The sequence below is a fragment of the Micromys minutus genome (genome assembly GCF_963924665.1).
Source record: "Micromys minutus genome assembly, chromosome: 27".
NCBI classification, from domain to species: Eukaryota; Metazoa; Chordata; class Mammalia; order Rodentia; family Muridae; genus Micromys; species Micromys minutus.
The window spans coordinates 33,832,823-33,848,960 of record NC_137962.1 but is presented as its reverse complement, the minus strand read 5'-3'; the positions used below and the strand labels follow the sequence as shown (position 1 = coordinate 33,848,960).

Genomic DNA, 16,138 nt, shown 5'->3' with positions numbered 1-16,138 from the left:
AGCTTTGGGCCAGTGCTTTGCTGCTTTAGATTCTTTTCTTTCTTTCTTTCTTTCTTTCTTTCTTTCTTTCTTTCTTTCTTTCTTTCTTTCTGCTTTATATTCTAAGTGGCAGTTAACTTTTTACTAAATCTTACTCAGATCTTTGAGATATCTAGAATTTTTAGAAAGAAGGTATCTTAAAACTACTCAACTTATTGTCAATAGTTCTTACTGTGGTCTGTTTTTCTTTTTATTTGAGAATATATTACTAAGTGAATTCCAATTATACGTTTTTATATCTTTTTGATAAGTTAGTCTGTAATGATTATTTAACATTTTCAGTAACATTATTGCTTATTATGCCTAATTTTAATGGCCTGTTTTTTTCCTTTTTGAACTGATGTTTGATCTGTATCCTTTTAGCTTTCTTTAACGTGCAGTATTTCTATAGTCATGTGTCCTAGGTATGTTTGTTTTAAACAAATTGTAGCATTTTAAAAATTAATTTCTAAGTTTATCTGTTGTTTGTTTTGTTTTGAGATGGGCTTTTATTGGACTGGTCTTGACATGTTTTTTATTAGCATCATCCTCCTGTCTTAGCATCTGGAGTGTCTTGATTACAGACATACCTAATTTGTAGTCATCTTTTAATTGAAGCATCTATTCCAATGATATTTTATGTAATTATATTCGAGTTTTTAATCCTTTAGAAGTTAGTTTTATGCAGTGTTGTTTTGATGAGGTGTATTAATTTTATGCTTAGAATTTCATTGTGGAGTGAGATTCTTAGATAATCAACCAATCAATAATCAACCACTTTCTTCTTTCTTCCCCTCTCCTGTCTCTCCCTCTTCTTCACGCCCCTCTCCCTCCACCCTCTTTCTTTCTTTTCTCCTCCTTTAGTTCCCACTCCTTATTCAATAACATTGGAAATGTTTCTTACTAAGGTAGATTTATTCATTGTGATGAGTCCGTTATTTTCAGTTTTTACTTTTCTATATTCCTAGCTTTCCGCTGTGGCCTGCAGTTTTTAGGCAACGTTGCCTCACGGAATGAAGATTCCCAGTCCATTGTTTGGGTCCATGCCTTCCCAGAACTCTTCATGTGAGTATGATGTTAAGATGTTTTTACTGGCTCTTGAAAAGATTGTACTTATAATAACATTTATAGGAAGTTCAAAAGCAGGCAAAACAGACTGTAGCTTTAGAATTCCAGGTGTTAGCTGGGAGAGAGTAAGAAGGAGATCCTGGACCTGCCAGTGTTCTGTACCTTGGTTTGTGTGGTGCTTCCATGATACACATATTTGATAGCCATGGAACTTGTATGAAGATTTGTGGCCCTTGGGAATATACTGGCTTATTTTTAAGAAATAAAAGCCATGGGGAAAATAGTAACTTAATTAAGGACCCAGAAATTTATAAAGAAATTTAATTAAGACATTAAAATATGTACAATAAGCTAATCCTTTGGGTCAGTACTATTCTTGGTAGATAATGGGGAATTTTAAGATTTGGATAACAGACATGTTCATCAGTGTAAGATGATTTTCAGTGTGAGAAATGGGGAAAGCTATTCTACTGTTCATTCTGAGAAATGTGGTTAATCTGTCTGTTACTGTGAGAAGAAAATTCAGTTCCTGTGTCAGTGTTATGAGTTGGCTGCTGTGCTTATTTATTAAAATAAGCTGTGGTTTACCAGTCTGATGGCTGCTGTAAAAAAATCTACAGCCAGCCTGGTTCTTTCTATTGGATGCTGGATTGGTTCATGCTAAGTGTTACTTTTTTAAAAACTAGCTATTAGTTTGTAAGTAGTTGAACATTACATTAACATGTAAATTGGTGACAGATGTGGATCAGCAATAGGAAGACACCATGTAGCTGAGACTCTCCCAGCGTGGGCAGCAGAACTGTCACTGAAGTACTTCGAGTTGGACTTGTATTGAAGTGGAAACTTAAGGGTTTTGGGAAAGTCAGTTAGATGGTGTTTTGTTGGGACAAACACATGGAGGAGTGTTTCCCTGAAGTGGACACAGGTAAAAGGATGTTCTGCTAAAGCAAACACGTGAAAGGACACATGATAAAAGATTCTTTACTAAGAACATGCATATATTGGTCCTCTTTACATTGCATAGTTGAGCTACATTTGTCAGGACTTCATAGAGAAAAACACACCAAAAAAACTTATGGTGGTGTACTACAGATTCTGGCTGACCCTGCAGACCGGTACAGGTTGGCAGAGTAATGTCATCTGAGACAGGTGCATGAGCTAAGACAAGACACGTGCTGAGTGAGACAAGGCCTGTAAAGGACATGTGGTGTTCGGAGGGTATAAATAGGACTTGGCAGACAGTGACGGAGGCTGAGCTTATAGAACTAGCTGTATAATGCTAGTGGGTCTCAGGTCTTCGCTGATCTTTGCTTCCCTGTGAGAGAGGCACAGTGAGAACTTCTCCTGGTTCCTGCTGCTGACTCCAGCTGAGGCTGTTCCTGCTAGGTCATTGCCACTGTTGCTGCGGATCAGATATTTCTGTGAGGTGTTTATGAGTGGATCGAGCTGTCGCTACTAACCTGTGAGCTAAACTGCTTATTTCCAGACAACACAGATGGGAGTTGCTTCAAAGAATCTTTCTAAACAGGTCCACTTCCTCCATATCCTTTCTTCTACACTATCTCTGGTGGGTGGTGAGCTAAAGAGGTGTAAAAGTGTTTAAGAACAATCATTAAAAATAAAGTAAAAAAAAAAAAAGTTAAAGTTGCATTGTATTATCTCTGTTCTACAAGTCCTGTAGATAAATGAACTGATCCTATCTGCACAGGTGAGAGACCTGCAGATTGTCAGTGGTAAAGCATTTGGCTGCAGTGTGAAGCCAGTGCTGTTATGTGGATCCACAGCACGTGTGCTTCTGGGTAAGGGCTGTGCTGTCCTCTCTGATTGTTTCCTGGGCCTGTATATAAGTTACGGTTACTAGATGAACTCTGTCAGTTCTAGCTCAGAGTACATTTCTCAAATGCTTGACCTGTGTGTATATCTACAGGCTTTTCCACCCACACCCCAGTTTCCAAATAACAACTCAGAGGCTTAATATTAATTAATATTAATGAATGCCTAGGGCCATAAGCTAGGATGGTTCTCCAACTAACTCTTAACTTAAAGCCCATTTATTCTAACCTGAGATCAGTTAAGTGGCTGGTTTCCCCTCCTCCTCCTCTTATGTGTTTCTCCTTCATGTCCTGGGTCAGAAAAATTCTATTCCCGCCTGACACTCTATCAACCAAAAGTCCTGCCTTCTAATCTTGCCTCCGCTTACTGGCCTTTAGTTTTTATTGACATGTGATTCTTCCATGTAGTGTACAGAAGATTAATTCTGCATGTGTTTTTATAGATATGTATGTATCTATCTATCATGTGCATGTGCATGGTTTTGTGCTATGCCAATTACGTAGAAGCCAGAGACAACTTGCAGGAGTCGGCTCTGTCCGTTCACTTTTGCTGGGTCCTGGAGACTGAATTCAGGTCATCGGGCTTGGGTGAGTGATCCTATTGGCTCACATCACTCCTTTTTAAAGACAGAGTCTCACTTTTTAGCTCCGGTTGCCTAGCCTAGAACTTGCTATGTTGACCAGGCTAGGCCTTGTCATGTACAGGAGAGCCACCTGCCTTTGCGTCTTGATTCCTGTCATCAGTATTGTACTTCAGCATGCCTGAGTTCTGAAATTTATGTGGGGACATAAACCAAATGTTGGGATGAGCCATGGCATAACTCACACTAAGTAAGTGACCTCATTAAGTTCTTGTAGGTGATAGATAGGATTTAGGAATTGTGTTATGGCTCTTGACACCAAGTCCTTCTGTTTCAAATCTGTCCTTTATGATCATAATACAAATGCTTATAGTCTTTTTACATTTTTGTTCTTCTTTAGAAATGTGATCATTTTTATTTATTCTCTACTCAAATGTTAATTTCTTTTCAATTCTGAGTCCTAAGTGAAATGTAACTTTTTATTATCTTTTTTAGATATATGTGTGTGTGTGTGTGTGTGTGTGTGTGTGTGTGTGTGTATGTGTACATGTCTGTGGTTGCTTAGTATGTATGAGCAAAGTTGCTCTCAGCCAAGTGTGTTAGGTCCCTTGGAGCCAGAATCATGGGCAGTTGTGAGCCTCCAGGGGTAGCTCCTAGGAACCTTGGATCCTTTGCATGAACAATTTAGGCTTTTAGTCGCTGACCCGTCTCTCCAGTCCCATTTTATTGTACCTTACTGTTATATTTACTGTTTCTATAGTCAAAGATATGCTTCTCCCCACACCATTATAATCTTTATTATATACTAAAAATATTAATATATACTAAATTTGCTAAGGATTATTATTATTGTCACATTCATATTCCACAATGTTTATAACTGGACTCTCATTTCTTTGTTTGGCAGGTCTTGCTTAAATCATCCAGACAAAAAGATTGTTGCCTATTGTTCCATGATTCTGTTCACATCTCTTAATTCTGAAAGGATGAAAGACCTGGAAGAGAACCTCAATATTGCCATTAATGTCATAGAAGCTCACCAAAAGCACCCAGAGTCAGAGTGGCCGTAAGTACCCTGCTACGAATTAGTTCGCTTAAGGACATCCGTACAGATCATTTTCCTTACGAGGTTTAGAAGTGTATGAGACAGGGTTTGCTGTGTTCTCTAGGCTGGCCTTGAAGTTTCGCTTCTCTGCCTCAGCCTCCCAGTGGCTGAGATTATCACCACATCTGGCCTATTCAAACTACTAACCTATTAATTTGTTAACTACTTGTGATGCAAAAGAATTGAGTTCATGTAGACAAGTGCTCTCCTATTAATCTACACTCTCAACCGCTTTGTAGAAGTTTTAATTAAAAAGTTGAGGTCTGGTAGTTGTTTTGATGATGTGTGATACAGCCTAAGCTTGGGGCAGTTTTGGTGTGTGAATGAACATGTTACAAATGTCTCAGCCTATTTGGAGACTGCTGTGACCTCAGCAGATGGTTCACTAAAGATCATATGTCTTGTGGGTATTGTATAATTGAGACACTTGCTGCTGTTCACATTATCTCTCCAGAGTGTCCGATTTCTCGCTGGTTGCTTTTCGATTTCTTTCCTGCATAGATTTCTTGGAGTTTGTTTCTTTTGGGATTCTCCCAACTTCTTGAGTCTGTAGGTGTGACTCTTCATTTTTGTCAGTTTGACACCAACATAGACATATGGAAAGAGGGACTTTCTACTAAGGGATGGCCTCTGTGGGTCTGTTCTGTCTACAGGGCATTTTCTCGATTGCTAATTGATGAAGACAAGGGCCCAGTCCACTGTTGTTGGAGCTATTCCTGGGCAGGCAGGCCCGGACTGCATAAGAAAGGTAGTTGAGCAAGCCAGGGGAAGCAAGCCAGTAAGCAGTGTTCCTCCGTGAAACTGTTCCCGTGTCTGCTTTGAGCTTCTGCACTGGTATCCTTTGTTGATGGACCTGGAAGCTGCATAAACCCTCCCTAGTCCACACTGGGTTTGGTCAGTGGTTCTATCACAGCACCAGAAAGCAAACAAGTGGATGTTTATCTTTCTTGAACTTCTGTTACGTTTTCAGAAGTATCTGATGGAATATTTTTTATAATCCTGTGTCCTTTGACCTGTCTTTTAGGACTCATTGTCTGAAATACACAGGTTAAGGTGGTGGCCTGTGTTTCTAGACTAATAAAGATCATGGACACAACAGCCACTGTAGCTTTAGATAGTCTGTTATAGGCACAAGATGCTTTTACACATTGAGAGGTCTGCACAATGGACCCTAAAATACCTTTTAGGGTCTGTCTCACAGTATCCTGCCATAGGAAAGTGCCTTTCACCTTCTCTTCTAGAAAATTATTACAAGGTGACAACAAGACTCAGATAAGTAGCTGTTCAAGCTTTGGCCTGTGTGGCTGTGTGGGAGGATAGAGACAGTCCAGGTGCTGTGCTGGAGCAGTTTCCCTGTGTTCTCTGTGTATTTAGTACTCAGCCTTGGTTGGTGTCCTCAGGATGTGCCACCTTGCTGTTTGAGAGTTCCCCACCAGAATGTGGGGCTCACTAATTAGAAGAGGTTGGCTGATCAGCAAACCTGGGAATCTACCATGTTTTTACTTTTCAGTGCTGGGATTACACCATTACACACCTTTTTGTTTATATATTCATTTCTTTTCCACATACCTTTTCTTGGGTGCTAGAGAATGAACTCAGTTGTACTCAATTGAGCTTGGGCAGCAAATACTTTACTAACTGATCATATCCTCAGCCAGTGTTCCTATACTTCTGAGGATACAAATGCTGATGTTTTATTGTTCCCCTGGTTAGTTTCTTGTTTGTTTGTTTGTTTTATTTTGAATATCAATTTAATTTCTCTCTTAGTGCCAGCATTGATTTAATGCCAGTGTTATTTTTAATGTCCTGGTCTTGATTAGCATAAGATTTGAAACCTGAAATTGTGAAGCATCCTATCCTTATTAAGATTTATGTGTGTGGTAGGCAGAGTAGGCTATTTTAGATCTCTTTCATTCCTATGTTAATAATAGGGCCATTGTTTTAGTTTTAAAAACAGAAGTTTTCATGAATCTGTAGGTCTTCTTTACAGAAATTATTTTATGGTGGTGGAGGGATGGACAGCCGTTGTGGCACATCTGGAGGTTAGAGAACAGATGGTATGGATTGAGTTTCTCCTGCCTATTAGGGTGTCCTTCCACCTCAGGGATTGAACTCAGGCTGTCAACTTGTCTCAAGAGCAGCCTTTCCCAGCTGAGCCACCCACTGAGCCTTCAGCTCCATTTCTAGTTCTTACCCCTTCCTGTTCTAGCTTCTGCTGTAGCATTGTTACTACTTGATTTGGCTTTTGTTACTTCTAAGGTGGAATGGCCTTAGATTATTGATTCAGGGTCTAAGCATGAACAGGCATCAATTCCCTTGTAAGAACTGTTTTAGCACTATGTGAAGCTTGCTGCACTGTGCTCCCCCCCCCCCCCCATTTCAAGTTCTCAAATCCTGTCTTGTTACCAATTTTTTAATTTTATTCCACTGTGGGTGAACAGCCTTTGTATGATTCCGTTCCTTTAGAACTTACCAAGGTTGTTTATGGCTCATATACCATCCCCATGGAGAATGTTCTGTGTGCACTTAGGATGAGTTTGTTCTACTGGTTTTGCTAAGTGTCCCAGCAATCCAATTTTTTTCTTTTGAAACATGGTCTTGTAATGTAACCTTAGCTGTCCCCTCAGCCTCTCAGGAGCTGAGGTTACAGGTGTGCCGCTGCGCCAGTCTTCTTTCAGTTCTGCCAGCTTGTAGGCCTGGTTTCAGGCTCTGTTGAGTATGGCCATGTATCTGTTTATGGTCATTACATCATCATGTAGTGTCTGTATTTACAGTGGTTAGGTCATCATGTAGGTGTTCCTGCTTACAGTTCTCCTAACAAATTGATTTGATTGTCAAACTCATCAAAACTGTTGTTCACATTTTTCTTCACATTTAAAATTTTTTCCTATCAATCAAAGTGTCTGGATATATTCCTCACAGTGAGCAGTGTGATCAGGATCCAGTTGGCCTTCTGGTATTTGAGCCTCCTAGATGAAAGATTATATTGAAGTTCTATCTACATTTACAATTGTTTATTTTTTAAATATCATTTGTATTTGAATTACCATATGCAAATTAACAGCAGCTGTTACATGAAAACCGTGCTCATTTACCTTGGAAAACTCCCCTCAATATGCACATGCAGCATCTGCAGTCATTGAGGAGGCCTGAGTCAGCGTACCTCGAGCCAGCTTGTAGCAGAGTTGTTTATTTGATAGGTAGGTACTTGATGGGTAGCAGCAGTCTGTATCTTATCAGCTGCAATAAACAACCAGGCTCATCCTGGGCAAACACAGAATCTGCTTCAGAGTACCTCTGAAGCTGGCAGCGGTCGGCAGCCTGAGTTAAGGCAGGAACAGGAGGGGAGTTAGTCCTCTACTGACAACTTGTGCAGCTCACCTGCTACATTTGGCTGAGAACTGTCCAGAAGCCTCAAAACACTGTTTTACTGTTAAATCTGAACTGATTCTGAAAGTCAGAAGATCCACATTCTGCCCTCTTCCCCTTGCTTGGCCAGGTAGAGATGACTTATAAAGAGCACCAGCTGCATTTATATCTTTTCATTTTTTATTATCTTCTCATGTTTTCTCTAGCCCTAGAAAGGGAAAGGTGTAACACTGTAGTAATAGCCCCAGACCTCTCTGGGATACACTGGAGTAACAGCAAAGTGCAGGCGAGAAGGTTTTGGCACTGCATTAGGCTTGAGTCATTGGATAATGTCTTTTTCTATACTTTAGGTTTTTGTATTATTTTGTTTTTAAATTTTCATGTATTTTCCATAGTATAAAAATCTTTCAGATAAAAGCCACCACACACCAAAATTAACCGGAGCCCCAAATCTATACATCTCAGTGAACTTTACATTTTGAATGGCCATTCTGAAGTTGTGGAGCGTCACATTGGATTTTGTATGTTCACCTTTAGATATATTTTTATCCGCTTACCCCCCCCCCCCAACCAAAATATCCACGACAGAATTTGAACTAGAAAAATACTTAGCGTTTTATATCATCTCATAGCTCAGTCCATCACCTACATTCACCCTTCTTCCTTTCCTAATGCCTGTCCTTTCTTGTCTTCTCTATGTATTATGCTGTACGCACATGTTCATTTGTCTGCATATGTCATTAGTTAGATTCTGCATCTGAGAGAGAATGAGCTTTTTTCTTTCTGAGATTGTATGACCTCAAGTAATAAAATATTCTAAGCCCATCCATTTTCTTGCAATTTTTATTACATTTCTTTTTAGAGTTAAATAGTATTTGTGTGTGCATGTGTGTGCATGTGTGTGCATGTGTGTGTGTGTGTGTGTGTGTGTGTGTGTGCATGTGTGTGTGCGCGCGCAAGTGTATGTATTTAACATTCACTATCTACTTATCAGTGGTCAATTAGGTTGATTCCAAATTCTTTGCTATAGTGAATAAAACGTCAATAAATATGGGGGTGTAAATATCTCTCTGGCAGGATATAGAGATTGCTGGCTCTATGCCAGGAGTAAAATAGCTGGGTCTTATGGTAGCCATGGCTTTTTCTCTACTGTTTGGGGAGTAATTTTGGAAGTAAAACTTGTGTTCTAGTTGCTGGTACAGCATTTGCAATATTGTGGGTTTTTGGGGGGTTTGGGGTGTCATGGAAGATGATCTTGCTGTGTTGTCTAGGCTGGCCTTGAACTTTTAGCAGTCTCTCTGCATAAGCCTCCCTCATGCTAGGGTCATAGGCACATACTGCCATACTTGACTGGATATTGTATTTTTTACAAATGTTCTCATGAGAAAAGCTTTGATTTCCACATAGCTAAATTGTGTATGGATGAACTTTAGGATTCTAGTTTTACTAGAATTCTTTTAGAATTCTGAACCCAGCTTGGAATGTCTGAATTCCTCTTCCTCTGACAACCTGCCTTAATCACTGTGAATACTATTGACAATCACTATTATTATCCATTATTCTTAATCCAAGTCGTGATCGACAACTGTAAAGATCTATAGAGGAAAGAGTTGACTAGTTTAAGCTTTTTCCAGAGGTGGTGGGGCTGGGGCACTGAGCTTTGTAGGCAGTAGCTGCTGAGCTGCATCTCCAGTGCTGGATTTTATGTTTAGGTAGGGGACAGTGTGGTGGTCATTGATGTGTGTCATTTGATTATCACACTCAGTGACATTTTATTTGTTAGTGAGAGAGTAAATAGATGGTGTGTTCGTGTATTTTCTACTTTATAGTCAATTTTTATTACTATGACAGTACTTATTAAAATCATATTTCATAGGTCTTACATCTTAGTGATACCTTTTGTTAGATACAGTTGAGCAGTATGAGTGTTCAATTTTCCTAGATGCCACAGAGTTACTTTGAAGAAATATGCTTATAATCTTTGCCTCAGGCATCCATAGTCTTCTCTAGTCCAGATGAGCACCGTGCTTGACAATGTGGATGTTTCCTCGGTAACCTGAGCACTCTGAAGAGAGGAAAGTCAGGCCGGGATTTATCATGGATTGCTGCCATAGCTTTAACAATGACATGTCCATTTTCTGCTTCGTCTTACACCAGTAAGCTTTGAACTAAAACAGGGTGTTATGCTTTCTGTCTAGATCTGACATTGTCACTAAATGTCATGTCCCTGTTCACAGCGAAAAGCTCTGTCAAAGCTGAAGTAGACTTGCTTTTCTAATTGAATCCACTGAGTTATTTTCATAAAAGTTTCACATGGAAAATTGGAGAAAGTAATATTTCAAGTCTTCTTCCCCTTTGCTACTGCTAAGAAAATAATTTTTGAACCTTTTAAAACATAAAAGACCCCAGTAATGGGCCTGAAGAGATGGCTCAGGGGTTAAGAGCGCTTGTTGCTCTTACAGAGGACCTGGGTTCAAGCCTCAGCACCCACATTGAGGCTCAGTGGAGTCTGTAACTCTACTTTAAGAGGAACTGTCACCCTCTTCTGGCTTCTGTGGTTAGTCATACATCTGGTGCACATGTATACTACATGCATACATACATATGTACATACACACAGGCAAAACAACCATATGCATAAAAATAAGCATTTTAAAAAGATTATAGTAAAGAAAGCTGAATTAAATGAAAGGCTTTTTTTTTGTATGAGATAAGTTTATAAAGTGGGTAAGGATGTATATGTTTTATTGTTTGTAGTAACTAAATTTCTCTTCCTCTTCCCTGTAGGTTCTTGATTATTTCAGACCACTTTCTGAAAAGCCCGGAATTGGTGGAAGCTATGTATGGCAAACTCAGCAATCAGGAAAGGTAACCCCTGCCCCACAGCAGTATGGTTTGACTCTCTAGCATTTCAAATAGCGTCCAGCGGCCCGAACTGAACTCCATGTGGTTTCACATTAGCGTAGACCTCTAAGTACATGTGGTGAGTTTACATTGCTTGGTTAATATCACAGCGAAACCACAACAGGCAATGAGATGTATATAGGATTTATAGAATTTATATAGAATTCAGTCTGATGCTATTATTTAGTCAAAGCAAGTTAAAGAAATAAAATTAAACTTTTAAGAATAACAGTTTCTCAATTTTATAACAATAATTTCAAGCATGCATCATTGTTGTCTCTTTAGAATATCTTTGTTGGTTACTTAGAATATTTATTGTTAGGTTTATGGTTTTCTGATAGATAGATCACACAAAGTAATATGCTTTTAATGTAGCCTAGTCCTACTCGAGCTAATAGGAGAGTATAACCCGAGAGACATGCCTCCTACCACTGACTGACTTCAGCAGCTACATGAAGGGTTGCTGTGTTTACTGCTGTGTGTCATTGCTGATGTGGAGAGGTTCATGCTAGGGGGAGGGCTGCTGGAGTCTTGGGTAAAGTGGAAGCTTGGTACCCCTTTGTCTCCTGAGGAAGAGGGAATGTATTCTTTGTTCAGAAGTTTCCTTTGGCAGGTCATTAGGACTGAGTCAAGAGTTTTCCTCAGCAGGTTTATGTGACAAGTACATTTTTCTCCTGTGCGTGGAGAATCCTTGGGAGAAGCAAGTAGACAATGTGTTTCTCAAAATGTTCCCAAGTCCTTTGAGTCAGATGAAGAGCCATACTTGAGAGCACGGATGTAGAAGAATCCTTTGGGGTGTCAGACTGTGTCTCTAAGCCTGCTGCATTAGAATATCTGATTGGTTCAGGAGCTGTCTACATTTTAAAATACATTTACAAATCAATTAATAAAACAATACTAATCATCTTCTGGTGGCTCCTGGGGCCCGATTGTGAACACCAAGCACACTCCCTGCCCCTTGTGCTATGGGCGATAACTGTGTTATAAGTTGGGGTTCTGTCTCCTTTACTTAGGGGCTGGAATCTATTGGGAACAGATTCTTTTGTGAGGGAAGTTTGAATATGCACGTAATCAGTTTGTTTGGTATGATTCGGTAACGAGAGCCAGTGTCATGCACTGCCTGCCCCGTTCCTGCTGAGCTGGTGTACTTGTTGAAAAGGCTGCTCTTCTGAGGCAGTGTGTACAGCGCTCAGGTTCAAAGGTGTGTATAGCACAGAAACAAAGGGCACTGGTGTCTGGGTGTCTCACTCATTTAACCTCTGTAGAGCTCTGTTTCATCTAAGCAGAAGGACAGTAATAGCGGTCACCTGATGGAATTATTATGGTAGATACCTAAATAGATGAAATAGTTAGGTTTCAGAGCTTGTCTAGTTAGCAGTCAGTGAATATGAAGGGAATGCCCCTTCCCCAGATCTCTTGCTATCTTGTCAAAGCTGGTCTCAGACTTTCTTGGCCTCCTAAAAAACTGGCATTGGGTTCTCTGCAAAGATAGCAAAGCATGTGCCATGAGGCTCAACTGAATTGTTTCTGCTTATGGCCTTTTCCATTCGTATTGTGCTACAGCCATGTCTCCCTCCTCCTTTGGAGACTGTGGTATTTCTCCTTAGTGTATCTTTGGAAAGCAATGCTTAGTCACATCCTGTGAAAATACAAAGGCAAATATTCAGTGGGGAAAAGATTTGTTCTGGCTCACAGGTTTTAGAGGTTTGCGACTATAGTCTAGCTTCTGGGCCATGTGAGGTACATCTCCATGATTGGGAACGAAGTGGCTCACTTCCTGGTGGGCTGGAGGAAGGGCTGGGGGACTGTGTATAACCTTCAAAGGCATGCCTTTACTGATCTGCTTCCTCCAGCGAGGCCAACCTCCTAACATTCTCCCATCTCCTAAAATAGTTCCTAGTTACCAGCTAGGGACCAGGACTGTGTGGTGGAGTAGTGTTTGTACGTGTCTGAGGGCATGCCTGTACACGCATGCATGTGTGTGCACGTGGAGATTAGAGGGTGATATTGTGTTCCTCAATTACTTTCCAACCTTTTTCAGTTCATTTGTTCACTCGGTCATTTATTCATGTATAGGGAAGTTCTTTCACTGAACCTGAAATTCATAGCTTTGGCTAGGCTGTCTGGCCAATCTGCTCCTCAGATCTGCTTATCCCTGCCCTCAACACTGGAGTTACAGGCATATGAGGTCATGGCTGGGTTTCTTTAGGTGCTAGGAATTAAAGCTCAGCTCCTCTTGTTCTCATAGCAAGTGCTCCCCAGTCCTAGTGCTAAGGTGTCACTGTGTGAACTGATAGTATTCACACCAATACCACCACTGTCCTCAGGTCCTCACAGTTGCTATGACTTGGCATTGTGTGTTTTTGTGGTTAGGGGTCTGAGCGAGCATCTTGGGTAATGCTTCCCGAGGTTACAGAGGTAGCTCTTACTCAGCCAGCTGATTCTGCTCTCTGTCCATCTGTCCATCTGTAGGTACAGATGAGGTTTGTCAGCGTCACTCACTGCTTCAATGTGATGAGCGTGCTCTTCTGGGTTAGTACAACCTTTGGCCTTTGAGACATATGGTTTTGAACAAACACTTGTGGAGACGTTCAAACCCAATTACAGATACTTTTTTTCTTGTTCTAGAATGTTCATGAAACACTCTTACCCTCGATTTTGGTCCTCATCAGAACCCTTTCAGAATTAGCATATATGTGACTTTAACAACTGCAGCCTATTTCACTTTGAATACAACTGTAAAACAGGGTTGGGGTCTTTTGGGGGGGGCGTTTTTGTTTTTGTTTTTTTTGCTATAGAAAATTTTCCTAAGTCTTTTGCAAGTTCATTGCTTAAAATAAAAAAAACCCAGAAGTCCTAATTTTGAGAGAGTATATCCATTTGGTCACAAGTGAATTAGAAACAGAATGGACATGTCAGCTAGTGACTTAGACAGAATCGTGGGCGCTCAGCTCGGAAATGAGAGTGTGCCTGGGGAGCCTCAAGAGGCCTAAGCGGTAGTTTGTGGCTTAGGGGAGGGAAACAAGTCTTTGAATCTGATGTGTAATGATTCTGCTAACCCGTAAGCTAGGTCTCGTGGCTTTCCATCCTTGTGCCTGAGTAAATAACGTAAAAAGAGCATTTGTTAGACCGTGTTTTCAAGGAGGCAGAGTCATGTGCCACATCACATTGTAATGAACCTGGTGTGCTGGTCATCCCATAAGCTTGTAATGAGTATGAGAATGCCCCTGATGTCATCGCTGTGGAACGATCGTAGCCATTACAGTGTCGTACAATGCCTTATGTGATTGTGCTGATGCTTGTGAAAACCTGGTTACTCCAGTTGTCAAAAACACCACATGTGCAGTTATGTACAGTGCCCAGCACTTGAGAATCAGGAGTAGTTGTGTTTAATATGCAGTCGGTTGCTTTAGAGGAAATCAACATGCTGGGTTAAGCTGGCCACACTCACCCACACCATTTCCTTTTCTTTCTTTATTATTATTATCATCATCATTATTATTTGTATATGTATACATTGCAGACATACATGTGTGTTTGTACATGGAATGTGTGTGCCTGCTGGATTACAGAGGTTTCTAGATTGACATCTTTAATGTAAAACTAATTATATTGCTTGTCCTATGGAGGTTTTTGAGGATTAAATGAGATAATGTATGTAGTACGTGGATCAGTGTTAAGTGATAGCTCACTTCAGTTTGATACTATTAGATTGTGAATGTATTCATAAAACTTAAATAGGCAACCTTTATGAAATGTTGAATTATTTTAATGTTAAAAGTAATGGATAAAAAGAGTATATTGGAAAATTTTTGCTATTAAGTCACTAAAGAAACTAAACATCTTTTTAAAACAAGCAGTTGACAGCTTTATTAATAAAACCTTTTCCTAGCTAGATATTAAAGTTTAAAAAGAACGAAAGTAACTCTTGAACTGTCCTTGTGAAGTCGTTCTTGGTGTCTCGCAGCATCCATGTTGGGTGCTCATGTGGAACTCTCTGTTTTACAGGATCACACTGCTAGACATTATGATAGCCAAGATAGTGGGTGAAGAGCAGCTGACAAAGGATGACGTCTCTATATTTTTGCGCCATGCTGAGTTGATTGCAAACTCATTTTTGGATCAGTGTAGGAATGTGCTGAAGTTGACCTCAGAACCTCCCACTGAGGAAAAGGTAAGGAGACAGGTCTCAGGCCTGGAGGGGAAGAGCACATGGGTTTAATCAAGGTGTCTATGAGGTTTCTTTCTTAAAAGGTTGTAAAGATTTGTTTTTATTTATGTGTGTATTTTGTTATCTGTGGAGGCCAAAAGAAGATGTCAGATCCTCTAGAGCTGAGTCACAGGAACATGTGAGTGCTAGGAACTGAGCTCTGGTCCTCCGGGAGAGCTCTTCATTGGTGACCCATCTCTCCAGCCCCTATTGAAATTTTTATTTTAAGTATGCTCTCTGAGTGATAGGTGGATTTGTTAGAGAACTTAGAAACTATAGATGAGGGGAAACCCTGCCCATGTTAATAGCTCAAACTTTCAGTTAGGCGTGGGTCCACCGGCATCTAATGAGTGTTAAAAACTCATTAGATGAATTTTATGCGATTTCCTTGTCAGTTCCTTAGGCATTTAACACACATTCTGAATGAATACATTGATGTGGTCACTGCAGTAATTAGATGTGTAGATTGTTTCTGCTTCTGCTCATTGTTCTCAGTGCCCATTCTCACCTGCTGCTATGCAAAGGGCCTGAGCCAGGTTCCCACCCTGCAGTTAACAAACATCCATAATTCTGCTTTGAGGAAACAACATCTTCTTGGACTCTAAGGGCATACACCAGGCAGACAAAGTTTTATACATATAAAAAAAGTAAATCTTTTGAAATAAAATAAAATATTATAAAACAAACAACTTTTCAATACCGGTTTCTGATATTAAAAAAAAAAAAATATTTATTTTATGTATACGAGTACACTGTTACTGTCTTTAGACCCACCAGAAGAGGGCAGTGGATCCCATTACAGATGGTTGTGAGCTACCATGTCATTGCTGGGAATTGAACTCAGGACCTCTGGAAGAGCATTCAGTGCTCTTAACCACCAAGCCATCTCTTCAGCCCCTGAGCTGTTTTTTAAGTTCATTTTTCCTACCTGGGGAAGGTGTTTTCTGACTCTACCCGTCCTAATTACCCCATCACATCTCCTTTCCTGACCCGTTCTCTACTGAAGGTTACTGAAACTAATGGGCAGTACAGTGGGCAGTAATTCTTTCCT

The 16,138-nt window shown here is 40.2% G+C and overlaps 1 protein-coding gene across 1 annotated transcript in view; it reads left to right on the top strand.

The window, feature by feature from the left end:
- ATXN10 (ataxin 10) overlaps positions 1 to 16,138 on the top strand; it is a 111,985-nt gene that overhangs the window by 28,286 nt on the left and 67,561 nt on the right. The window contains exons 4-7 of the mRNA XM_080938990.1: positions 987 to 1,083; positions 4,407 to 4,565; positions 10,761 to 10,841; positions 14,886 to 15,051. Of these exons, the coding sequence (XP_080795116.1) occupies positions 987 to 1,083; positions 4,407 to 4,565; positions 10,761 to 10,841; positions 14,886 to 15,051 (503 nt within the window). The remainder of the gene's footprint in view (positions 1 to 986; positions 1,084 to 4,406; positions 4,566 to 10,760; positions 10,842 to 14,885; positions 15,052 to 16,138) is intronic.